This window comes from Caretta caretta, chromosome 4 (genome assembly GCF_965140235.1).
Source record: "Caretta caretta isolate rCarCar2 chromosome 4, rCarCar1.hap1, whole genome shotgun sequence".
NCBI classification, from domain to species: Eukaryota; Metazoa; Chordata; order Testudines; family Cheloniidae; genus Caretta; species Caretta caretta.
The window spans coordinates 153,696,348-153,722,911 of NC_134209.1; the positions used below are offsets into that span (position 1 = coordinate 153,696,348).

General features: G+C 60.0%; 1 protein-coding gene across 1 annotated transcript; it reads right to left on the minus strand.

Moving 5' to 3' along the window:
* Positions 1–8,054: 8,054 nt before the first annotated feature.
* Positions 8,055–26,168, minus strand: LOC125636060 (fibroblast growth factor 18-like). The gene is made up of 5 exons (XM_048848583.2): positions 25,940–26,168; positions 25,830–25,854; positions 17,936–18,113; positions 16,960–17,066; positions 8,055–8,615 (listed from the first exon to the last, which is right to left on the minus strand). The coding sequence occupies exons 1-5, from the start codon at positions 25,969–25,971 to the stop codon at positions 8,055–8,057; spliced, it is 903 nt and encodes a 300-aa protein (XP_048704540.2). The 5' UTR covers positions 25,972–26,168.
* Between the last annotated feature and the right edge of the window lie 396 nt (positions 26,169–26,564).

The following is a 26,564-nucleotide window of genomic DNA, read 5'->3' on the forward strand; positions in this document are numbered from 1 at the left end:
AGATATGAAACAGCTTTCTGCCCCAAGTATGATTTCCACACACTGGTTTTAGACAAAACAAAAACAAGTTTATTAACTACGAAAGATAGATTTTAAGTGATTAGAAGTGATAGCAAACAAAGCAGATTAGTAAATAAACAAAACCGCAAACTGAGTTTAACACACTGGAAAGCTAGGCTATGAATTAGCAAATTCTCACCCTGAGTGATAGGCTGGCAGAGTCTTAAGGCACAAGCTGCCTTGGCTTTCGAAGGTTTTCATACACAGGCTAGCAATCTTTTTGCCTGGGACCATCACTTCCCCCACTTCAGTCGGTGAGGCTGCAGCTTACAGTGGAAACTGAGGCACACACAGGCATCATAAAAACAGCACACACAATTCCCACACTATGGCTGCCCCGCTCCCTCCCCACGCGCTTGGCCAGCAGTGGAAGTTACCACTGGTGACGTGCGGTTCATGGCTGGGCAGCTCCCCGAGCCCGGGCTGCAATGCAGACCAAGGCAGAGCCCTGCACAGGTTACAAAGGTGTGACAAAGTGGGACTGTTTTTAATGTTTCCTCTGAATACCGTAGGAGTGCCTCAGTTTCCCCTATGCATTTCTTAAGTCTCTAGGTGGTGGGATAGGGGTGTGTGATTGTTGCAGAGCAAAAGGCCAGTGTACATAAATGGCCGACAGTCTGTCTCCTGGCAACTGATGGCCTGGGCCCTTCCCCCCTGCAAGGTGAGAGCTAAAGGGTTGGAGAACAAAGGAATCCGGTGCCCTCCTTGCCCAGGAAAGGGACAAAGCCCAGAGGAGGAGGGGCTGGAGAGAGTTTCAGTTTGGGGCTGGCTGGGACATGGAGTGAAGTGCAGATGTGGTTGTCTGGCTCACTGCCCCCAAAATGGACCCAGCTGAGGGGTCCTGTTCTCTGTACAGACAAGCTCTGTGTTAGACCATCTTCCTGTCGTCTAATAAACCTCTGTTTTACTAGCTGGCTGAGAGTCATGGTGAATCCCAGGAAGAAGGATGCAGGGCCCAGACTCCCCACGCTCCGTGACAACTGGTGGCAGAGGTGGGATGTACTGCACCCATGGATGGCGCTTTTTGCAGTAGGTGACTGGGGAGCAGTAAAACAAAGGGGGGTGGACGGGAACCAGGCATGCTCAAGGCTCAGAGAGGAGCGGTTTCGGGGGGCGGAGGAGCTACGCTTAACCCCTGGGAGTGTGTGTCACGAAGGAGGACTGTTCTTAATGTTTCCTCTGAATATTCTGGGGGTGCCTCAGTTTCCCCCATGCAGTTCTTAAGTATCTAGATGGTGGGATAAGGGTGTAGATCCCTATGCCTCTCCGCTCACCCATCGCCAGTTCATGCTGCTGCTGCTTCTGCAGCTCTTTCTCAGACTCTCGCTGTCTCTCACAGTCCTCTTGCTCTCTCGGACTCAGCTCCAATCCCGTCTGTCTCCGATCCCCCGATGGGGAACCTGATCGTGAAGACCCTCGTCTGGTCGGGGACAGGAGTCTTGGGGATGCCTGGCTACTGCTCCAGCTGCTCCCAGATCCTACTATAGCCCCATTTGGGGTCAGGAATCTGTTCCTTAGAGCGGTCATCCTCCTCCAGCTGCACGATGAACTGTGCTTTGGTGAACTTTCCAATGCTCAAAAAGAAAAGGAGTACTTGTGGCACCTTAGAGACTAACCAATTTATTTGAGCATGAGCTTTCGTGAGCTACAGCTCACTTCATCGGATGCATACCGTGGAAACTGCAGCAGACTTTATATACACACAGAGATCATAAAACAAGACCTCCTCCCACCCCACTCTCCTGCTGGTAATAGCTTATCTAAAGTGATCATCAAGTTGGGCCATTTCCAACACAAATCCACAATTCCAACGCTCAACCCTCTCTTTCTGCACAGGGTTACAATGTCCTTCTTAAGGAGATGGTGACAGGCCATCACTCCGCTCTTCCCAAGTTGTTGTGGACTCACAGGCCTGAGTGCTCTCAGCTCCCCACGGTTTCCAGGGAGAACCCCTAGTGTGCCAGCCCTTCTCGAGGTCACCGCCTCTCTCCCAGGACCGAGCCGCAGGCTCCTCCGCCCCTGAGACTGCTCACCGCAGTCCCCAAGGGGACCCCATTACTGCACAGTGCTTCTTGCTGGTCACACACTCCCAGGGGTTAACCACCCCCCGAAACCGCTCCTCTCTGAGTCTTCAGCACGCCTGGTCCTTGTCAATCCCCCTTCGTTTTACTGCTCCCCGGTCATTTACTGCAGGAAGCGCCATCCATGGGGTGCAGTACATCCCACCGCTGGCGCCAGTTGTCACAGAGTCCCTGGGTGATGCTCTGGAACTGCTCCCTACGAAGCCAGTCAGGACTCTGGGGCAGTCTCCTCTCTCTGAGCAGCCTGTCTGCAGGACACACAGCTCACACTGCTTCCACCTCCCTGGGTCTGACCTCAGAGCATTCAGCATCCTCTGCCCCTCCGTCTGCTTCCCACAGCGAGTCCGCTCAGGCAGGGTCCTGGGGAAGCCAGAGGGTCCTGCCCCCCAACTCCGCAGTCAGACGGGACTCTCAGCCAGCCAGTAACACAGAGGTTTATTAGACGACAGGAACATGGTCTAAAACAGAGCTTGTAGGTGCAGAGAACAGGACCTCTCAGCCGGGTCCATTTTGGGGGGCACTAAGCCAGACAACCATGTCTGCCCTTCACTCCATGTCCCCAGCCAGCCCCAAACTGAAACTCCCTCCAGCCCCCCCTCCTCTGGGCTTTGTCCCTTTCCTGGGCAAGGAGGGCACCGGATTCCTTTGTTCTCCAACCCTTTAGCTCTCACCATGCAGGGGGGAAGGGCCAGGCCATCAGTTGCCAGGAAACAGGGTGTCGCCATTCTCTGTGTCCAGACCCCTGCACACACCTGCCCTCTAGGGCTCCGCAACGATCATACACCCTTACCCCACCCCCTAGATACTTAAGAACTGCATAGGGGAAACTGAGGCACCCCCACACTATTCAGAGGAAACATTAAGAACAGTCCCGCTTCGTCACATGCACTCCCTTAGGTCGGGGGTGGTCGATAGCACTTGCAGGCCGCATGTGGGAAGGTTTATGCAGCCCATGCCCTTTGGCCACCCCAAAACCCCAGGGGGTCAAACTGGGATTGGGTCTTCTCCCCAACAAGCTGGCCAAACACTAGCCACTTGGTTAGAGGACTGTTTAACTTTCTTAACAGCTTTCACTCCATCTGAGACCATCTCAAAGCTCTCCACACTGGATCTTTCAACAAGAAAGTCAGTGGATCCATTCACAACAGAAAATTTCTGGCTGTTAGGAACGGAGACTTTCTTGATTAAATCACTTTCACACCCTTCAGTTGCAGTAAACTGCTTGCAAAGACTCCCTGAGGATTCCTTTCCCTAGGGCTTTTCTATGCAACAATTCACCCCTCACAGAAATTCTGCTAGGTTTCAGAGTAACAGCCTGTATTCTGTAGTCTGTATTCGCAAAAAGAAAAGGAGTACTGTGGCACCTTAGAGACTAACCTATTTATTTGAGCATGAGCTTTCGTGAGCTACAGCTCACTTCATCGGATGCATAAAGCTCACAAAAGCTCATGCTCAAATAAATTGGTTAGTCTCTAAGGTGCCACAAGTACTCCTTTTCTTTTTGAGAAATTCTGCTCTTACCCTCTTCTCCTAGGGCGTGCTCTAGAGGAACACTTTCCTGAGCAACAACAGACTCTTTCTGGGTCTCCCTTACATCCAGAATTACCTCTGGCCCATCCGGCGGATTCCTACACAATCCCGTTTCAGGCAAACTCACAGACTTCCTAGATAAAAGGTCAGAAGCATTCTCCTTCCCTTTGCCACACACAAGTTCAGGAATCTTTTCCTTCTTGGGACAGGTTTCCACACCCTCAGTAGGTAACACAATCACATCACCTTCATGCTCTCCTTGTGCCCTGGCTAGGATCTCACCCTGATTAGACAGAGTTGCTCCACCCTTTAAAACAACACACTAGCAACAGGCAAAATACAAGCACCAGAATTGTCTGGTCTCTGGGATTTTACATAGACACTAACTGGATGCGACCTAGTTACAGGGCCATTCTCCCGAGCAGACACAAACTTAGGACCCTTCCCTTCCTGGGCTTTAGCTGAATCCAGAACCAACTCTGAGACAACTGCACGACCCTCAACCATCACAGGCTGAAAGGCCCCTTCTGTCTGCTCCACAGACAAAGAAGAGCCGGACACACTTTCTCCTTTCCCAGACACACAGCTTGGGAGCTCATTCCCCTGGTCCCAGCACACAAGGCTGGTCACAGACAAATGCTTGGAGATCAGGGTAGCTCCCTACACAGGCAAGTCAATACCCCTGGCAGACACAGGCACGTTTCCTTCCCTGTCACACTTCTCCACCCAACTAACAGGTAAGGTCCACACTCATCTTCCACTCTCCTCGCCTTCCCACCCTGCTGACTAGACACAGCCATCAGCTCACAAGGCGGCCTAGGCTCATCCAGACTTTCCTTACCCAGCACCTTGCCACTCCCCACAGATCCCCTGCCCTGCCTGTGTCTCCCCCCACTCAGCTGGGGTCTCAGCTCCCACTGTGCTCAGCGCTGCCCTTGCTGTCCCAGTGGGGGTAGGCAGCGAGCTCCCTGCCTTCCTCACTGCATCAGAGCCAGCCTGAGCCACCTTTCCAGTGTGCAAGGGGGGTGGGGAGCCCCAGGAGTCTGGTTACAGGCAGGCAGGTAGCCTGAGCCTAGCAGCTCATCCCCCCTGCCAGCCAGGTCATCTGCATTTTGACTGACCATTTCCCTCTTCTCCGATTGGTCCCCTGGATTCAAATTCAAACCCTTGGATTCAGAGTAACAGCCGTGTTAGTCTGTATTCGCAAAAAGAAAAGGAGTACTTGTGGCACCTTAGAGACTAACCAATTTATTTGAGCATGAGCTTTCGTGAGCTACAGCTCACTTCATCAGATGCATACGGTGGAAGCTGCAGCAGACTTTATATATACACAGGTTAGTCTCTAAGGTGCCACAAGTACTCCTTTTCTTTTAGAGAATATGAAACAATACCTCCTCCCACCCCACTGTCCTGCTGGTAATAGCTTATCTAAAGTGATCATCAGGTGGGCCATTTCCAGCACAAATCCAGGTTTTCTCACCCTCCACCCCCCCACACAAATTCACTCTCCTGCTGGTGCTAGCCCATCCAAAGTGACAACTCTTTACATAATCAAGTCGGGCTATTTCCTGCATAAATCCAGGTTTTCTCACATCCCCCCACCCCCATACATGGGGGTGTATGGGGGTGGTGGGGGGGATGTGAGAAAACCTGGATCTATGCAGGAAATAGCCCGACTTGATTATGTAAAGAGTTGTCACTTTGGATGGGCTAGCACCAGCAGGAGAGTGAATTTGTGTGTGGGGGTGGAGGGTGAGAAAACCTGGATTTGTGCTGGAAATGGCCCACCTGATGATCACTTTAGATAAGCTATTACCAGCAGGACAGTGGGGTGGGAGGAGGTATTGTTTCATATTCTCTAAAAGAAAAGGAGTACTTGTGGCACCTTAGAGACTAACCTGTGTATATATAAAGTCTGCTGCAGCTTCCACCGTATGCATCTGATGAAGTGAGCTGTAGCTCACGAAAGCTCATGCTCAAATAAATTGGTTAGTCTCTAAGGTGCCACAAGTACTCCTTTTCTTTTTGCAAACCCTTGGATGTTACAGGAGGAGGGCCTGGATGCTATCGCAAAGAGACACGGTCACCCCACAACAGGGTCTCCCAGCTGATATCCTGGAGAACACTGTGACGAAGTGGGACTGTTCTTAATGTTTCCTCTGAACAGTGTGGGGGTGCCTCAGTTTCCCCTAGGCAGTTCTTAAGTATCTAGGTGGTGGGATAAGGGTGTATGATCATTGCAGAGCCCTGGAGGGCAGGTGTGTGCAGACCATGTTCCTGTCATCTAATAAACCTCTGTTATACTGGCTGGCTGAGAGTCCCGTCTGCCTGCAGAGTTGGGGGGCAGGACCCACTGGCTTCCCCAGGACCCCGCCTGGGCGGACTGGCTGTGGGAAGCGCCCGGAGGGGCAGAGGAGGCTGGAGGCTCCAGGGTCAGACCCAGGAAGGTGGAGCCGGGTGAGCTGTGTGTCCTGCAGACAGGCTGCTCCCCGAGAGGAGACTTCCCCAGAGTCCTGCCTGGCTTCGTGGGGAGCCGTTCCAGAGCATCGCCCGGGGACCCCGAGGCTGCGAGCTGGCTGGGCCAGTGCAGCTTGCAGGGGGTGGGGGGCAGGCAGAATGGTACGGACCACCCCAGCCCCTGGCAGCAGGCTGGGCTGCACTGGGAGTAGTGGGTGTGCGGGGCGGGGCAGTTGCCCTGCGACCCCCAGGCCAGCCGGGCAGCTCTCCGGACAGACGCCGTGTGTCGGAGCCGCAGGCCGCCGGGAGACGTTCCAGCTTGTTAGGATCAGTTAGTGCTGAGCGAGCCCCGGAGGCCCCAGCCTGGTGCCAGGCCCAGTCCCAAGCAGGGCGCCACGGCTCATGCCAAGGAGCCCCCCGGGCACTTGGCAGGCCCGGGTGCCTGCCCCCCTCCTTGGCCCCAAGCGGGCAGGGTGGACGGTGGCTGCGGTCCTGGCACAGGCCCCGTGGTGAGGGCCGCTCCACTGACCGTGCTGCCCAAGGCCCCGCTGGGCTGCTCTGGGGGCTCGTGCTGGTCCCTGCTGCTGGCCCCATAGGCCCGGGCCAGGGGTGCTCCACCCCTCCCCCCACAGCTTGCCCAGTGGGACCTCTGCCCCCTCAATGCAGCCCTTCGCCCAAACGCACTCCCCGCAGCTGTGGGGAGAAGGGCGAAGAGGCAGGGGCCACCGCCGGGTGTGCCCACCGAGCGGGGGATGCCCCTCCCCACCGCACCTGGGCCCCCAATACCTGCTCAGAGTGGGCTCCAAGCATGGCATCATGAGTGCAGAGCATGCCTCCTGAGACGTCTCTGGCACTGTGTCCCGGCGTCCCCGGGCGATGCTCTGGAACTGCTCCCCATGAAGCCGGGCAGGACTCTGGGGCAGTCGCCTTTCTGTGAGCAGCCTGTCTTCAGGACACACAGCTCACCCGGCTTCCACCTTCCTGGGTCTGACCTCAGAGCATTCAGCATCCTCTGCCCCTCCGTGTGCTTCCCACAGCGAGTCCGCCCAGGCAGGGTCCTGGGGGGACCAGAGGGTCCTGCCCCCAACTCCGCAGTCAGACGTGACTCTCAGCCAGTCAGTAAAACAGAAGGTTTATTAGACGACAGGAACATGGTCTAACACAGAGCTTGTAGGTGCAGAGAACAGGACCCCTCAGCCGGGTCCATTTTGGGGGGCAGGGAACCAGACAACCACGTCTGCCCTTCACTCCATGTCCCCAGCCAGCCCCAAACTGAAACTCCCTCCAGCCCCTCCTCCTCTGGGCTCTGTCCCTTTCCCCGGGCCAGGAGGGCACCTGATTCCCTTGTTCTCCAACCCTTTAGCTCTCACCTTGCAGGGGGGGGAAGGGCCCAGGCCATCAGTTGCCAGGAAACAGGGTGTCCGCGATTGTCTGTGTCCAGACCCCTGCACTCACCTGCCCTCTAGGGCTCTGCAACGATCATACACCCTTACCCCACCCCCTAGATACTTAAGAACTGCCTAGGGGAAACTGAGGCACCCCACACTATTCAGAGGAAACATTAAGAGTCCCGCTTTCTCACACCTCCCTACCCAGCAATACCTCCTCCCCTCCCCTCCCCCACCCTCCTGTGCTGGCAATAGCTCTCCTGCCCCACCCCCTTCTCTGGCCTCTCCCCTCCCCACACAGCAAAACCTCCCCCCTCCCCTCCCCTCCCGGCAAACCTCCCCCTCCCCTGCCCCCCAGCAATACCTCCCCTCCTCCCCCGGGGTGGCCTGGCGAGCTGTGAAGTCATGGGCCATGCCCAGCTGGCTTCCAGGCGCTGGCCCCCCAGGCCGCCCCCCCCCCCAGGTGCAGCAGACACAAGGGGAGAGAGGCAGACGCTCAGGCCCCACGCCGCAATATTGAATGACATTAACCCACCGACTAGTCCCCCTCCGGCAGCATGAAACCAGCCCTTCTCTGGGGCAGCCCCCGCGCGGCGTGTGGGGTGACCCACCTGTCAGGGCCGTGGGGCAGTGCACCACTGCAAGCCCGCGGGAATGTGGGGCAGCGCCTGTGCCCGCCCCCTTGGCTGCCCGCCCCCCTGGCTCCTCGCCCACCCGCCTTGGCGTGGCCGGAGCAGCTGAACTGCGTGCTGGGACCCCGTCTCCTCGCCCTGCTGAGCTGGGCACAGCGTGGGGCCCCAGCCCCTGATGGGCACCGGCTGGGCACGGGCCTCTGGCTCGAGGGCCCCAGGGCCCGCTTAGTCCGCTGGGTGAGGGCAGTGAAGCGGAACGGGCTCTGCCCCTCGCCCCCTGCGCCCTTGGGGGGCCTCTTCATGAAGTGCCCTTCGCGCTGGGTCCGGTGGGTGCGTGGCCCCGTCTGCGCCCGCCCCTTGCGGGTGAAGCCCAGGTACCAGCCCCGGTGCCAGGCCGACATGAAGGCCGTGTAGTTGTTCTCCAGGACTTCTTCCACGAAGACGCAGCCCCGGCTCTGCCCGTCCAGCTGGGGGGAAGAGAGAGACTGAGGCAGGCAGGTGGGGGGCTGTGCTGGACACAGGCAGGTGGGGGGCCGGGGGGACACTGGCAGGCATGGGGGGCCATGAGGATGCAGAAGAGCAGGGGGTGTGAGATGCAGGTGAGGGGGGAGGGTGTAGTGGGGCAACTGCCCCACTCCTGGAGAACAGGGGTTAAAAGCAGCCAAGCCAGGCTAACTGGGGAAGCAGCCCCTGCTGGGGCCATGCCAGGCTGGACCCTACAGAAGAGCTGCAGGGCCAGAAGACATCTCCAGCCCTGGAGGGAGAGGGCCTGGCTGCTGGGAGCACAGGGCACCCGAGGCTGAGCAGGGCTGGGGAAGGCCAAGAGGAGCTGGGGAGCTCCAGCCTGGCAACTCCCCAGGCTGAGGCCTTGGGGCTGGAGAGGGGCAGACCGGGGACAGGCAGAGGCAGCTGGTCCAAGCCCCTTGCCCGCGATGAGTGGCCATTACAGACTGCAGTCTGCCCCAGTGAGCGGGGGCTAGATGGCGACTGGCAGTAGCCACGGAGGCAAGGTGGGTTTAGAGGGTTGGGGGCTCCCCTGGGAGGGGAGACCCAGAGTGCGGGGGTACTGCTAGGGGAAAGGGCACCGGGGTCCGGGAGGGACGCGGGGCCAGCGGCAGGCGAGACACCGGCCTGCAGAGGGCGCTCCAGGCTGGACAAGAGCTAATTCCTCAATGACCAGCAGGAGGCGCCGTGCCAGGCCAGTGAGTCGTCCCTTCGCTACCGGGGGGTTGCAGGCAGGTGGGGGCCGGCAGGATACAGGCGAGCAGGGGTGTGAGATGCAGGTGGGACGGGGAATACAGGACACAGGTGGAGGGCAGGGGGCGCAGGCTGGAGTGCTGTGGGCAATGGGGGAGGCTATGGGGGTGCAGGCAGGTGAGGGGTGCATGGGAGGCTGGGTGGTGCAGGGGGTGCAGGCGGGGTGTGACGAAGTGGGACTGTTCTTAATGTTTCCTCTGAATAGTGTAGGGGTGCCTCAGTTTCCCCTATGCAGTTCTTAAGTATCTAGGTGGTGGGGTAAGGGTGTAGGATCATTGCAGAGCCCTAGAGGGCAGGTGTGTGCAGGGGTCTGGACACAGAGAATGGCCAACACCCTGTTTCCTGGCAACTGATGGCCTGTGCCCTTCCCCCCTGCAAGGTGAGAGCTAAAGGGTTGGAGAACAAAGGAATCAGGTGACCACCTGGCCGGGGAAAGGGACAAAGCCCAGAGGAGGAGGGGCTGGAGGGGGAGTCAGTTTGGGGCTGGCTGGGACATGGAGTGAAGGGCAGATGTGGTTGTCTGGTTCCCTGCCCCCCAAAATGGACCCAGCTGAGGGGTCCCGTTCTCTGCACCTACAAGCTCTGTGTTAGACCATGTTCCTGTCGTCTAATAAACCTCTGTTTTACTGACTGGCTGAGAGTCACGTCTGACTGCGGAGTTGGGGGGCAGGACCCTCTGGCTTGCCCAGGACCCCACCTGGGCGGACTCGCTGTGGGAAGCGCACGGAGGGGCAGAGGATGCTGAAGGCTCCGAGGTCAGACCCAGGAAGGTGGAAGCCGGGTGAGCTGTGTGTCCTGCAGACAGGCTGCTCCCAGAGAGGAGACTCCCCAGAGTCCTGACTGGCTTCATGGGGAGCAGTTCCAGAGCATCGCCCGGGGACTCCGTGACACTTGGTGGCAGCGGTGGGATGTACTGCACCCCGTGGACGGCGCTTCCTGCAGTAAGTGACTGGGGAGCAGTATAACGAAGGGGGATTGATGAGGACCAGGTGTGCTGAAGGCTCAGAGGGGAGCGGTTTCGGGGGGCGGTTCACCCCTGGGAGTGTGTGACCAGCAAGAAGGACTGTGCAGTAATGGGGTCCCCCTGGGGACTGCAGTGAGCAGTCTCAGGGACGGAGGAGCCTGCGGCTTGGCCCTGGGAGAGAGACGGACTTTGTCAGTAACAGGGTTCCCCTGAGGATTGCAGCGAGCAGCCCCAGGAGCGGAGGAGTCTGCAGCTCGACCCTGGCAAAGAGGGGGTGACCTCGAGAAGGGCTGGCACACTAGGGGTTCTCCCTGGAAACCGTGGGGAGCTGAGAGCACTCAGGCCTGTGAGTCCACAACAACTTGGGAACAGTGGAGTGATGGCCTGTCACCGTCTCCTTAAGAAGGACATTGTAACCCTGTGCAGAAAGAGAGGGATGAGCGCTGGAAAGTTCACCAAAGCACAGTTAATCGTGCAGCTGGAGGAGGATGACAGCTCTAAGGAACAGATTCCTGACCCCAAATGGGGCTATAGCAGGATCTGGGAGCAGCTGGAGCGGGAGCCAGGCATCCCCAAGACTCCTGTCCCCAGCCAGACGGGGGTCTTCACGATCGGGTTCCCCATCCGGGGATCGGAGACGGACGGGATTGGAGTTGAGTCCGAGAGAGCAAGAGGACTGTGAGAGACAGCGAGAGCCCGAGAAAGAGCTGCAGAAGCAGCAGCAGCATGAACTGGCAGTGGGGGAGCGGAGAGGCCTAGGGGACCTCCCCGGGCTGAGTGGGGATAGACCCCGGGGGGCCAGTTCCGCAGGGAATCTCGAGACTAAATTGCTGCCTCTGGTTAAGGAGGTGGGGATGTGGATGCCCACCTCACTGCCTTTGAGCAGGCTGGAGATTTGAACCGGGGGACCCTGCGGAAAAGCCCTGGTGTCTAGCTCCCTTGCTGGGTCCCAAGGCCATAGACTCCGTCAGCCAGATGGGTGGGGAGGTGGACAGGCTCCCACTCCTGACCCCAACCTCTATGTCTGTGTGGAGTTTCCTGGGGCCAGGTCCCTCGGATCCCCAATGGGAGCGGAAGGTGATGGTCAATGGGGAGACATGCCTGGGGTGGCGAGATCCTGGGACAGAGAGAACTGTTGTCAGGCCCTGGGTGGTGCAGCCTCAGATGCTGAGGGGCTGTGTGAGCTGGGTGAGGGTCCCAGGGACAAAGCCCCTCGCCCTGCCTATGGCCCAGATCCCTGTGCAGACCCAGGAGGGGTGGGGCCGGCTGGTCATTGGGGTGCTCCAGGACACCAGCTGCGAGACCCTGTTGTGGGGTGACTGTGTGTCTTTGGGGCAGGATCCAGGCCCTGCTCCGGTAACTGCCAAGGGTTTGAATCTGAATCCAGAGAAGCAATCGGTGGAGAGGGAAATGGTCAGTGAAAATGCAGATGACCTGGCTGGCAGCGGGGAGGAGCTACTAGGCTTAGGCTACCTGCCTGCAACCAGACCCCTGGGGCTGGGTGAGACAGAGAGATGCTCCCCACCCCCTTGCACACCAGAGAGGGGGCTCAGGCTGGCTCTGATGCAGTGAGGAAAGCAGGGAGCTCGCTGCCTACCCCCACTGGGACAGCAAGGGCAGCGCTGAGCACAGTGGGAGCTGAGACCCCAGCTGAGTGGGGGGAGACACAGGCAGGGCAGGGGATCTGTGGGGAGTGGCAAGGTGCTTGGTAAGGAAAGTCTGGATGAGCCTAGGCAGCCTTGTGAGGTGATGGCTTTGTCTAGTCAGCAGGGTGGGAAGGCGAGGAGAGTGGAAGCTGAGTGTCCCTGGATCTTACCTGTTAGCTGGGTGCAGAAGTGTGACAGGGAAGGAAATGTGTCTGTGTTTGTCAGGGGTATTGACTTGCCCGTGGAGGGAGCTACCCTGATCTCCAAGCAGTTGTCTGTGACCAGCCTTGTGTGCTGGGACAAGGGGAGAAAGGTCCCAAGCTGTGTGTCTGGGAAAGGAGAAAGTGTGTCTGGCTCTTCTTTGTCTGTGGAGCAGACAGAAGGGGCCTTTCAGCCTGTGATGATTGAGGGTCCTGCAGTTGACTCAGAGCTGGTTCTGGATTCAGCTAAAGCCCAGGAAGGGAAGGGTCCTAAGTTTGTGTCTGCTCAGGAGAATGGCCCTGTAACTAGGTCGCATCCAGTTAGTGTCTATGTAAAATCCCAGAGCCCAGACAATTCTGGTGTTTGTATTTTGCCTGTTGCTAGTGTGTTGTTGGAAAGGGTGTCGCAACTCTGTCTAATCAGGGTGAGATCCTAGCCAGGGCACAAGGAGAGCAGGAAGGTGATGTGATTGTGTTACCTACTGAGGGTGTGGAAACCTGTAGCAGGAAGGAAAAGATTCCTGAACTTGTGTGTGGCAAAGGGAAGGAGAATGCTTCTGACCTTTTATCTAGGAAGTCTGTCAGTTTGCCTGAAAGGGGATTGTGTAGGAATCCGCCGGATGGGCCAGAGGTGATTCTGGATGTAAGGGAGACCCAGAAAGAGTCTGTTTTAGAGGAACAGCCGTGTTAGTCTGTATTCGCAAAAAGAAAAGGAGTACTTGTGGCACCTTAGAGACTAACCAATTTATTTGAGCATGAGCTTTCGTGAGCCACAGCTCACTTCATCAGATTGAGCTGTGGCTCACGAAAGCTCATGCTCAAATAAATTGGTTAGTCTCTAAGGTGCCACAAGTACTCCTTTTTTTTTTTTTAAAGAGTCTGTTGTTGCTCAGGAAAGTGTTCCTCTAGAGCAAGCCCTAGGTAAAGAGGGTAAGAGCAGAATTTCTGTGAGGGGTGAATTGTTGCATAGAAAAGCCCTAGGGAAAGGAATCCTCATGGAGTCTTTGCAAGCAGTTTACTGCAACTGAAGGGTGTGAAAGTGATTTAATCAAGAAAGTTTCAGTTCCTAACAGCCAGAAATTTTCTGTTGTGAATGGATCCACTGACTTTCCTGTTGAAAGACCCAGTGTGGATAGCTTTGAGAAGGTCTCAGGTGGAGTGAAAGCTGTTAAGAAAGTTAAACAGTCCTGTAACCAAGTGGCTGTGTTTGGCCAGCTTGTTGGGGAGAAGATCCAATCCCAGTTTGACCCGCTGGGGTTTTGGGGTGGCCAAAGGGCACGGGCCGCATAAACCTTCCCACACGCGGCCTGCGAGTGCTATTGAGCACCCCCGACCTAAGGGAGGGCGTGAAACTGGAAGGGCCTGGTGTAACTCCTACCAAGGAATGGGAGAGATGCTGGGGCATCCATGGGAACGTTGGTGCTTTGAACTTCCCCAGATCACCGGCTAAAGTGACCCCGCCCAGTTCGATCTTGAAGGGGGGAGAGATGTGACGAAGTGGGACTGTTCTTAATGTTTCCTCTGAATAGTGTGGGGGTGCCTCAGTTTCCCCTGTGCAGTTCTTAAGTATCTAGGTGGTAGGGTAAGGGTGTATGATCATTGCAGAGCCCTGGAGGGCCGGTGTGTCCAGGGGTCTGGACACAGATAATGGCCGACACCCTGTTTCCTGGCCACTGATGGCCTGGGCCCTTCCCCCCTGCAAGGTGAGAGCTAAAGGGCTGGAGAACAAAGGAATCAGGTGACCTCCTGGCCGGGGACAGGGACAAAGCCCAGAGGAGGGTGGGGCTGGAGGGAGTTTCAGTTTGGGGCTGGCTGGGACATGGAGTGAAGGGCAGACTGGGTTGTCTGACTCCCTGTCACCCAAAATGGACCCGGTTGAGGGGTCCGGTTCTCTGCACCTACAAGCTCTGTTTTAGACCATGTTCCTGTCGTCTAATAAACCTCTGTTTTCCTGGCTGGCTGAGAGTCACGTCTGACTGCGGAGTTGGGGGGCAGGACCCTCTGGCTTCCCCAGGACCCTGCCTGGGTGGACTCGCTGTGGGAAGCACATGGAGGGGCAGAGGATGCTGAAGGCTCCGAGGTCAGACGCAGGAAGGTGGAAGCCAGGTGAGCTGTGTGTCCTGCAGACAGGCTGCTCCCCGAGAGGAGACTCCCCCAGAGTCCTGACTGGCTTCATGGGGAGCAGTTTCAGAGCATCGCCTGGGGACTCCGTGACACGGCGGTGCTGTGGGCGATGGGGGAGGCTATGGGTGGGCAGGGGGCGGAGGCAGGGGTGATGTGGGCTTTGGGGGCGGCTACGGGGGTGCAGGCGGGTGAGGGGTGCGTGGGATGCTGGGTGGCGCAGGTGGGCAGGGGGCACAGGCGGGGGTGCTGTGGGCGATGGGGGAGGCTACGGGGGTGCAGGTGGGTGAGGGGTGCGTGGGAGGCTGGGGGGTTCAGGGGGCGCAGGCAGGGGTGCTGTGGGCGATGGGGGAGGCTATGGGGTGCAGGTGGGTGAGGGGTGCGTGGGAGGCTGGGTGGCGCAGGTGGGCAGGGGGCGCAGGTGGGGGTGCTGTGGGCGATGGGGGAGGCTACGGGGGTGCAGGTGGGTGAGGGGTGCGTGGGAGGCTGGGGGGTGCAGGGGGCACAGGCGGGGGTGCTGTGGGCGATGGGGGAGGCTATGGGGGTGCAGGCGGGTGAGGGGTGTGTCGGAGGCTGGGGGGCTGTGACGAAGTGGGACTGTTCTTAATGTTTCCTCTGAATAGTGTGGGGGTTCCTCAGTTTCCCCTAGGCAGTTCTTAAGTATCTAGGGGGTGGAGTAAGGGTGTATGATCCTTGCAGAGCCCTAGAGGGCATGTGTGTGGGGGGGTCTGGACACAGAGAATGGCCAACACCCTGTTTCCTGGCAACTGATGGCCTGGGCCCTTCCCCCCTGCAAGGTGAGAGCTGAAGGGTTCGCAAAAAGAAAAGGAGTACTTGTGGCAACTTAGAGACTAACCAATTTATTTGAGCATGAGCTTTCGTGAGCTACAGCTCAGAAGTGAGCTGTAGCTCACGAAAGCTCATGCTCAAATAAATTGGTTAGTCTCTAAGGTGCCACAAGTACTCCTTTTCTTTTTGCGAATACAGACTAACAGGGCTGTTCCTCTGAAAGCTGAAGGGTTGGAGAACAAAGGAATCAGGTGACCTCCTGGCCCGGGAAAGGAACAAAGCCCAGAGGAGGAGGGGCTGGAGGGGGTTTTCAGTTTGGGGCTGGCTGGGACATGGAGTGAAGGGCAGACGTGGTTGTCTGGCTCACTGCCCCCCAAAATGGACCCAGCTGAGGGGTCCCGTTCTCTGCACCTGCAAGCTCTGTGTTAGACCATATTCCTGTCATCTAATAAACCTTCTGTGTTACTGGCTGTGACGAAGCGGGACTGTTCTTAATGTTTCCTCTGAATAGTGTGGGGGTGCCTCAGTTTCCCCTAGGCAGTTCTTAAGTATCTAGGGGGTGGGGTAAGGGTGTATGATCATTGCAGAGCCCTAGAGGGCAGGTGTGTGCAGGAGTCTGGACACAGAGAATGGCCGACACCCTGTTTCCTGGCAACTGATGGCCTGGGCCCTTCCCCCCTGCAAGGTGAGAGCTAAAGGGTTGGAGAACAAAGGAATCAGGTGCCCTCCTGGCCCTGGAAAGGAACAAAGCCCAGAGGAGGAGGGGCTGGAGGGGGTTTCAGTTTGGGGCTGGCTGGGACATGGAGTGAAGTGCAGACGTGGTTGTCTGGCTCACTGCCCCCCAGAATGGACCCAGCTGAGGGGTCCCGTTCTCTGCACCTGCAAGCTCTGTGTTAGACCATGTTCCTGTCGTCTAATAAACCTTCTGTTTTACTGGCTGGCTGAGAGTCACGTCTGACTGCGAAGTTGGGGGGCAGGACCCTCTGGCTTCCCTAGGAGCCCCGCCTGAGCGGACTCGCTGGGGGGAAGCGCACGGAGGGGCAGAGGATGCTGAATGCTCCAAGGTCAGACCCAGGAAGGTGGAAGCTGTGTGAGCTGTGTGTCCTGAAGACAGGCTGCTCACAGAAAGGCGACTGCCCCAGAGTCCTGACTGGCTTCATGGGGAGCAGTTCCAGAGCATCGCCCAGGGACTCCGTGACAGGGGCGCAGGTGGGTAGGGGGCACAGGCGGGGGTGCTGTGGGCAATGGGGGACGCTACGGGGGTGCAGGTGGGTGAGGGGTGCGTGGGAGGCTGGGGGGCGCAGGGGGCACAGGCGGGGGTGCTGTGGGCGATGGGGGAGGCTACGGGGGTGCAGGCGGGTGAGGGGTGCGTGGGAGGCTGGGGGGTACAGGTGGGCAGGGGGCGCAGGCAGGGGTGCTGTGGGAGGCTGGGGAGCTCAGGAGGGTGGGGGGTTGGGGGGGCGTGGGCAGGGGAACACTAGCACCCACGTCACTGTCAGGCCGCATGGAGCCCTGGTCACAGCACATGGCGCAAGCAGGGCCCAGCCTAGGCCTGGCAGGCGGCTTGGTCACTGTGACCCCCGGGGGAGGCTGCTGGACCGAGCCAGCCCAACCCCTCGCCCAGCCGGCTCTGGGGAGGGGCCAGGGCCCTTGCTGGCTGCCCCTTCACCTGGGCAGGGGTTGGGGGTGTCCCCAGGTGGCTCAGGGGTGCAGGGCCTGGCCCCCGCTGCTGGGCTGTCTGGGAGGAGCAGGAAGGGACTGGGGGAGCCCTGGAGGGACAGGGCAGCATTGTGCCCCCCGAAGAGGGCACGCCTGGCACAAGCCAGTCCCATACCTTGCCCAGCACCTTCCCCCTCCTGTCCATGCAGACGTAGTAGCCCGTCTCCTTGCCCTTGATGCGAACGTGGCTCCCAAAGGTGTCGCTCTCCATGGCCAGCAGCGCTGCAAGGAGCCAGGCGCAGTAGTTAGGAGTGGCCGTGACAGGGAGGAGGATATGGCAGGTGGGGGGAGCAGAGATGAAGGAGCCTGGAGCATCCCAGCCTGGCACAAAACCGGGGCTAGGATTGTGGAGGGGCTGTGGGTCGGGAGTAAGGGGCACCGGCAGAGCTAGGGGCGCCTAGGACTGGGCTAGCAGGGGCTGCGGGTCGGGAGTGAGGGGCACCGGCAGAGCTGGGGGGAGCTGGCTGCCTGCTCACGGGGCCCCGTTACTCTGTGCTTGCTCCTGCAGGGCAGGTCTCCGGGTGCCAGGGTCCTGCTGAGCCCTGATGCAGTTCCCTGGGGCTCAGGTTGCTGCGGGACGTGGGCAGCGTGTCCCAGGCCGGAAGGACATGCAGCTCCCTGCTGGCGTGCGGGCTGCGTGGCTGGGATACTCGGCATTCCTGGGCCCCTGCCAGGACGGCCTGGGACGCCGGTGGGGCCGGCTGGCTTGCAGGATAAGGAGCCGCGTTATCAGGTGTTTACTAGGCAATCGGTGGGCGCACAGCGCAGACGGGCACAGCCCCGAGCGGGAGGGCACAGCTGGAATCTGCCTCCTGCCTCCAGAGCGACACCTTCCCGCTGCCTGCCCGGGCGGGTGGGGAGGATCACTCAGGGGAATGGGCCTGGGGCGGGTTTGCTGGCACCCCTGGGCTGGGGCGAGGGTGGCTGTGGAACTGGGAGTCCCCAGCCAAGGGGCCCCTCCTGAGCAGCCTCCAATGTGGGGCAGAGCCGGGCTCCCCTGCCCCCGGGGAGCTCTGGGGGCAGGACACGTGGCTGCAGCCCCCTACCACCGTCTGCCCGGCCAGCCCCCCGAGGTCTTCCCAGGCCCACACCATATTTGTTGCCGTCCTCGCCGTTGGCACGGACCCTCTTGCCGAGGACCTGCAGGTGCCCAGTGCTGGAGCGGCTGTACAGCTGGTAGACGCGGACGTGCCGGCGGCTCACCTCGTCCAGGTGCCGTGTGTGGCTCTCCACGTAGAGGCGGAAGTCGGCCGTTGGCTGGTGAGACTCCTGCAGGGAAAGGCAGGCCTGGCTCCCCACTGCGGCTCTGGGGGTCAGGCCCCTCTGGAGGAGGCTGGGGCATGCCGAGCCCCGCGCAGCACAAGGAGACAAAGGGCAGATGCTGGCCAGGCCCATAGCCCGTCTGCCCAGGGAGCCACAGAAGGGCCCTCCCAGCCAGGGACCTGCCCAGCCCCCCAACCCTCCCCCCAGGCCCCAAACAGGTCTCTGTCCCCTCGCCCCAGGCAGTCTCTCTACCCAGGCCCCTGCCCGAATGGGGTGTAGGGATGTTGCCCCGTCCGTCCCTGAGCAGGCCCATTGGCACATGCTCCATTTCTTGCCCCTCCTGCAGGGACATGCTGCAGACTGACACCACTCGGGATGCTAGGCCTGGAGAGCGCTCCTCTGGGACCCTGGGTTGGGGACCGGGACGCTGTCCCAGCCGGGCCCAGGAATTGTCCGACTCCAGCCGCTTCCCTGGCATTGCCACCCAGCCATTCTGCTCTGGAGAATGCAGCAGCCCAATCCGGGAGGTCTCCCGTTCGCCTGGCACGGTCAAGGCGGCCCAGCGTCCACTCGCCAAGTGCCGGGGTCTGTCTCTGCTGGCCCCAGGGGTTACAGCTGAGGGATTGGCAGTGACTCCAGAGTAACAGCTGCCAGACACTTCCCATGGCAAGACCCTGTTCTCAGTGGCCAAATTTTACACATTCTGGCTGAAATTCCCCCAGCCAGGTGTCTACCTCAGACTGGCTGGTCCTGGACCACACCAGCTGAGCTGGGGGATACGTGGCTCTGTCCGCAGCCCGCGCTGGTGTGTCGCAAACCTGGGGTTATTTGGTGCTTTGCTTCAGCCACAGCTGCTCGGGTAGGAGGTTGTGGAAAATCTTGGCTTCCATTTTCATAAAGGTGCCATGTTTGCAGAGAGAAGCCTGAGCACGGGACTGGAGCGTCTCCACCAGACTCGGCCCCCAGAAAACCCACGTGTTACTGTGAAATATCGCTGGGTTTCACACCAATCACATGAGATTCAGCCTGACGGGCCGGGGGCTAGGCTGGCTCACACCCACTCCGGATGCATTAGTGCCGCCAGGCTCAGGACAGGGACCTGACATTTGGCAGTGAGGTGTCCTGGGGTCAGGGATGTATTTTAAAGAAGCCTTATTGAGGGCGCAGGAACAAACCATCCCGATGTGCAGAAAGAATAGCAAATATGACAGGCGACCAGCTTGGCTTCACAGAGAAATCTTTGGTGAGCTTAAACACAGAAAGGAAGCTTACAAGAAGTGGAAACTTGGACAGATGACTAGGGAGGAGTATAAAAATATTGCTCGAGCATGCAGGGGTGTAAGGCCAAAGCACAACCGGAGTTGTAGCTAGTAAGGCATGTGAAGGGTAACAAGAAGGGTTTCTTCAGGTATGTTAGCAAGGAGGAGGTCAAGGAAAGTGCGGGCCCCTTACTGAAGGAGGGAGGCAACCTAGTGACAGAGGATGTGGAAAAAGCTAATGTACTCAATGCTTGTTTTGCCTCTGTCTTCACGAACAAGGTCAGCTCCCAGACTGCTGCACTGGGCAGCACAGCATGGGGAGGAGGTGACCAGCCCTCTGTGGAGAAAGAAGTGGTTCGGGACTATTTAGAAAAGCTGGACAAGCACACGCCCATGGGGCTAGATGCGTTGCATTCGAGAGTGCTAAAGGAGTTGGCGGATGTGATTGCAGAGCCATTGGCCATTATCTTTGAAAACTCATGGCGATCAAGGGAGGTCCCGGACGACTGGAAAAAGGCTAATGTAGTGCCCATCTTTAAAAAAGGGAAGAAGGAGGATCCGGGGAACTACAGGCCAGTCAGCCTCACCTCAATCCCTGGAAAAATCATGGAGTAGGTCCTCAAGGAATCAATTCTGAAGCACTTACACGAGAGGAAAGTGATCAGGAACAGTCAGCATGGATTCACCAAGGGCACAAGTCATGCCTGACCAACCTGATTGCCCTCAATGATGAGGTAACTGGCTCTGTGGATCTGGGGAAAGCAGAGGATGTGATATATCTTGACTTTAGCAAAGCTTTTGACATGGTCTCCAACAGTATTCTTGCCAGCAAGTATGGATTGGATGGATGGACGATAAGGTGGATAGAAAGCTGGCTAGATTGTCAGGCTCAACGGGTAGTGATCAATGGCTCCATGTCTAGCTGGCAGCCGGTATCAAGCAGGGTGCCCCAGGGGTTGGTCCTGGGGCCGGTTTTGTTCAACATCTTCATTAATGATCTGGAGGATGGTGTGGATTGCACCCTCAGCAAGTTTGCAGATGACACTAAGCTGGGAGGAGAGGTAGACATGCTGGAGGGTAGGGATAGGATACAGAGGGCCCTAGACAAATTGGAGGATTGGGCCAAAAGAAATCTGATGAGGTTCCACAAGGACAAGCGCAGAGTCCTGCATTTAGGATGGAAGAATCCCATGTACCGCTATAGACTAGGGACCGAATGGCTCGGCAGCAGTTCTGCAGAAAAGGACCTAGGGGTTACAGTGGACGAGAAGCTGGATATGAGTCAGCAGTGTGCCCTTGTCGCCAAGAAGGCCAATGGCATTTTGGGTTGTATAAGTAGGGGCACAGCGAGCAGATCGAGGGACGTGATCGTTCCCCTCTATTCGACATTGGTGAGGCCTCATCTGGAGTACTGTGTCCAGTTTTGGGCCCCACACTACAAGATGGATGTGGATAAATTGGAGAGAGTCCAGCGAAGGGCAACAAAAATGATTAGGGGTCTGGAACACATGAGTTATGAGGAGAGGCTGAAGGAACTGGGATTATTTAGTCTGCAGAAGAGAAGAATGAGGGGGGATTTGATAGCTGCTTTCAACTACCTGAAAGGGGGTTCCAAAGAGGATGGCTCTAGACTGTTCTCAGTGGTAGCAGATGACAGAACGAGGAGTAATGGTCTCAAGCTGCAGTGGGGGAGGTTTAGATTGGATATTAGGAAAAAGTTTCTCACTAGGAGGGTGGTGAAGCACTGGAATGCGTTACCTAGGGAGGTGGTGGAATCTCCTTCCATAGATACTTTTAAGGTCAGGCTTGACAAAGCCCTGGCTGGGATGATTTAGTTGGGGATTGGTCCTGCTTTGAGCAGGGGGTTGGACTAGATGACCTCCTACGGTCTTTTCCAACCCTTATCTTCTATGAGCCTTTTGCTCTCCTTGTGAAAATCTGCCAAGTTATAAGTCTCTGAAAAAAGTCACCAATTGCACACTGCTGCAACCCACGCCCTGCCCAGTCCCAGGACACATGAGGGCAGGCCACCCCCATGGGGCGAGAGCCGCATCTGCTGTCCCCCAAACCCTGGGGCTTTCCGATCTTAGGTTGTGCCCAGCAGCACAGTGCCGGAGCCTCCCCACGTCCCTGCCAGGCAGTGGGGCAGACGTTAGACCAGAAGGGCCCAGGCTGCCCTAGGGCACACAGGGCTCAGTGGTGGAGCAGGATGCTTGACCCTGGTGTCCTGTGTCCTAGGCCAGGTCCCAAACTGCCCGGCAGCCTCCAGCCTTCCCCTCCACCCTTGCTCCAGGCCCTGTCTTGGTGCCGAGGTGGATCCCCATTTGGCCCGGGGGTGTCTCACAGTCAGTGACTGGGGGCATCCGGCACTGCCCGCAGCTCTCGGGGTGTCCCCAGCCCTCCTGGGTCCGGTCAGGCGTCTCTGCCATCAGCCACGCTGGCCCAAAGGCTGGGGACGCTGCTGGGGCTGGTGCTGCTGGTTCCCGGGCAGGCTACCAGCCACTTTCTGGTTGGCACCTTGTTCCTGGCTCTTTTGTAATGGGGTTAATTGTCTTTGGCTCAGGGAGCTTGTTAGATGCTGACACTAAGGCTTGTGCCCGGGGGCTGCGCTGCCAGCCAGGAGCCCTCCACGCGACAGGGCTGCTCTGATGCTCCTGCGAGGCCCGGCTCAGCACCGCGCCCAGCCCAAGACAGCACAGGGGGTGGGGACAGGCGGACTGCAGCGGGGAGACACACGCACCAGCTAGTGCTACCCACAGTGTGGCCACGGTCCCTTGGGAGGCTGCACTCACATCCCGGGTGTTCGCTCACACACAAGGCCCTGCGAGATCCTACGTCTGCCCCTGGCCAGGCAGGGTCCAGCCGCACCTGGGCCTCACCCCGTGGGCTGCAGCAGGGCAGAGTCGGTGAAACCCTCCCAAGGCCAGGCTTGGCCCCTCGGGGAGGGGAGGGAGGTGCATGGTTCACAGCAACTGCTCCGCCCGGGGGGGAGGCACGAGAACTGGCCCCCTGTCCGTGGGGCAGAATGACGTTGACACAGGCCCCGCCCTGCGTGCACTGGCAGCTTGAGCACAGCCCACTGCCGCACAAGCTGAGAGCCACTCCGCTGGCTTGCAGCTTCAGCAGGTTGTTACCCGCGGGTCAGGTTTGAGTTCTGGGTTCAGGCAGAGCCTCCTCCCCTCCCCTCCCCACAGGTGATTAGGCCATGGCTTGGGGAGCCTGTCATGGGGCTGGGCCCAGCGTTCTCTCCCCCACACCAGCCCCTCTCCCCAGCATGGGCTAGTCTCTGCTCAGATCTGCCTTCATTTTCCTCCCCGCTTCCCAGACGCCCCCTCTGACCTGCTCCAAGGGCGGGACCCTGCCTAGCCGGGCCAGGGGCGCACACGGGGCAGGTACCACGGGGCCCCAGGGCTGGGAGCACGAGTCCTGCGGCACACGGGAGCGTGTCTGGCCGGCCACCGGGCTGGAACAGAGTCAACCGGGGGCATGGCCCAGCAGGCTGCACCAAGCCACATGTGGGGGCTGGGGGGCAGCAGGCTGGGGGGGTCGTGCAGTAGCATGTTCCCAGGAGATCCCAGCCCAGGGACCCCCCCCCCACACACACACACACCTGCAGGCTGCCCTGGCACAGACTCCATTAGTGGTCACTGCCTACCCGCCCCCGGGAGCCCCCTCACCACCCCATCCCCAGCAATGGCAGCTCCAGGGGCCCATCCTCGCCCGCCCAGTGTCTCAGGAGCAGGGCCGGTCCCTGCAGGGCAGGGGGCCAGTGGGTGGGCAGCAGGGCCCAACACAGGCGCCTCCCAGCTCCTCTAACCAGGCTCCCACCAGGCGACGGCAAGGGGCGGGCACCTGCCCAGCACTGGCAGGGCACTGAGGGGGGCTGCTCCCTGCCTGAGTGCCCCGCCCCGGGGCACGGCCATGGGGAGCAGGCGGGGCCCCAGTCCTAGGGGGGCTGCCGCCAGCAGTGAGGACCCTGCCCCCAGCACAGCTGCCATCTAATGAGCAGCAGGGGCTGAGCAAGGGAGAGAGGAGCTGGGTCAGGGGGTCCCACAGCCCCTCCTCGGGGCCAGAGGCACTCGTCTCAGCCTGAGGACTGGCGGAGCGGGGACTTGCAGCTGGGGGGGAGCCCCCATGGGCTCAGACCTGGGTCCCAACCTGCCTGGGACTTGCCCGCGGGGCAGCCACGTCCATGGCGGGAGTTTGCTGCCTCTTCACGTCTCCGCAGATGTGCGCCGGGGGGCCCAGTGAGGCTGCCCGGGGCTAAGCCTCAGCGGGGCAGAGCAGAGGGACATGGTGCAGCCCAGGAGCGACCAGGCTGGGTTATCCTGGGCTCCTGGCTCAAACTGCCCAGGACCACTTGCTCCAGAGCACGCGGTGGCAGGGAGTTCCACTGGCCACTTGTGTGGAGCGGGCTGCCGTGTGTTACTTGGAGATTGACTGCCTCTCCGTTTAATCGACTGTCCCCATGTGCCAGCCCCATGCCCAGCCCCATGTGCCCCACTGCTGGCCCCATGGGCTGCTCACCCTGGCCCCACCCTGCCCCTCACGCACCAGCACACAGACTGCCTCTGACAGGCCCAGTAAAACCACCCATACTGTTACATCTGGATAGGCCCCGCCCCCTGGGACGAGCCCCAGTCGGGTTAGGGCAGGAGCAGCAGTCACTGGGAGACACCCCCACCCTGAGGGGCCAGGCTCCCCCGGGCACCGGGGGGGTACCCGGCTGTGCTGCCAAGAGTGGGTCAGGGCCCCTCACGTCCCGGCTGCAGGGGGCCCAGAGGGGGGCTGGGGAGGCTCCTGGCCATGGGACTGCCGGGGTGGGGGGAGCTGCTGGCCCTGCCTCTCTCACTCGGAGGCCCCCCTTTGTCTCCTGCCCCAGCTCCAGCCCCTTGGCCATGGCGAGGGCTCCAGGCCAGCCGCACCCAACAGCCCTTTGCGTGGCAGGGCTGGGTGGGCGTGACGGGCTCCGATCGCGCTCACCGGACGGGCGAGCTCCGGGAGACCTCCCCACCCCCAGCACCTTGGGCAGCCCCAGCCTTGCTCCCCGGAAGGAGCGCCAGGGGAACACAGTGTGGCCCCCCCCGCCCAGCCAGGGAGCCCCAGGATGACAGAGAAGGAAGGGGGCAGCCCCATGCCCCAGAGGGCATCAGCGCACATGAGGGGAAAGTGACCGAAGGAGCCAGGGGCAGAGCCCCTAATGGACCCCAGCCTCCCCCCGCCACCCCACCCCACTAGAGCCAGAGGTTCCACGGCCAGACGGGACCCCTTGGGACCCTCCAGTTGGCCCCCGGGACGGCCCAGCCCCAGCCAGAACTGCCAGGAAATGGAGCCACCTCCGGCCCTGGGGCTGGTCTGCCCACAACACAAACACAGGGTCAGGGGTGGGAAGCCCCTTAGAGCCCAGCTATGCCCACCCTAGCCAGGACAGTGCCAGGACCCTCCCTCGGCCCAGCTGCTGCCTCTCACAGAGGGGGGAGAAGCGAATTACTGCAGCCTTGGGAGCCCCCTCTCCCCCCCCCCGGTCTGCCCTGGAGCACTGCCATGGCGCCGGTTTAAGTGTAGACATGTCCTTGGGAAATGGTCCAAGGGCTCCCAACCCTTCCTGTTCGGTCCCTGGGTTCCAAGCTGATTTTTTCTAGCTTCCGTGTCCAGCCACCGGCCCGCGGTCGACCTTCCTGGGCTAGGCTGACAGGCCGCTCTCAGAGATCTGCCCCCCGGTACCTGCAGGCTGGAATCACGGCGCCCCTGAACCATCTCGGTGTCAAGCCAGACAGACCCAGCTCCCTGCGACTCTCACTCCAGGGCAGGTTTCTAGCCCTTCAGTTGTCCCCGGGGCTCTTCTCTGACCCTCCCCAAGTTATCACCATCCTCCCTGAACTGTGGGCACCAGCCCTGAGCACCGGATCCCAGCCGCGCCTGCCCCAGAGGGGAAATCACCTCTCGAGTCTCCTGTTTGCATCCCAGGATCACATCAGCCGGTCGGGGCACAGCACCATGGTGGGAGCCCATGTTGAGCTGATTATCCACCACGACCCCACCTCCTGGTCATTCCCTGCTTCCCCCCAGCCTGTAAATCTGCCCCTTGATCCCAGATGTACATTTACATGGAGCCATTTTAAACCAGACATTGTTTGCTTGCTTCTCCCCCGCAGAGCTGGGGACAGGACCCAGGAGACCTGGCTCCTCACCCCCACTCTAGCCACTAGCCCCCCCCGAGCTGTTCAGTCCCCTTTGCCGGGCAGCCCTGACCCTGTGGGACGAGTGCCCAGGCTGGGCATGCGGCTCCGCGGGGACCGACTCTGCCAGGAAACTGCTGCGGCTCCACTTTGCTTTGAAAGCCCCTGGGACCGTGGGGTAGAAGCGAAGGGAGAGTGCCGGGACTGGGGCCCTGGGCCAGAGGGATCCCCGGCCCCTCTCCCCTGGCCTGGCAGAGCTGTGCCATGCCGGACGCAGCACTTACCTGCAGGGGCAGGAGCAGCAGGTACCTGGCAGGAGAGGAGAGAGGCAGCATTAGTCTCATCCCCACCAGCCACTGCCCCGCCCCGACGGCCCCTGGCACGGGGAGCTTACAGGCAGGCGAGGTGGCCCAGGGGCAGAGGCATCACGGCCAGGTGGGACCCCACAGCCTGCGCCCAGCAGCTGGTCCAGGGGCGCTTATCCAGAAACCGCCATGGGGGCACAAGTGGGTGGGATGGAGCAGGGGCCCTGGATCGGACCCTGGTCCTTCCCGCAGCGCACGGAGCTGTGTCCAGGGCAGCAGCCACCAGGCAGGGGGACGCGCCCCCTGGTCAGGGCTCTGCACCTCTCGCCACCGGCTTCTCCTTGCTCTGCGGGTGGCAGGGTGCCAGGGTGGGCATGGAGCCCAGGCAGGGCCGAGGCGCCCAGAGCCCAGTTCCGTGGCGAGAGCTGGGGCTGCAGCACAAAGCTCTGGGCTCGGGGAGAGCCAGGAGGGCCGTGGCCAGGCTGTCCCCAGTCCCGGGAGGGGGTGGGGGGGCTGCCAGCGACGCGGGGCGGGCACCCCATGCCACAGGCAGACAGAGAGCAGTTCATATGCATCCTGGCCGGGGGTGAGACTGGACGACCCTTGGGGTCCTGTCTCACTCTGTGGGTCCAGAGCCAGGCGCAGGGGACCTGGCCAGGGCTGTGGGCATGAGCCCAGCTGTGTAGCCCCACGGGACTCAGGGGTCGAGGTTGC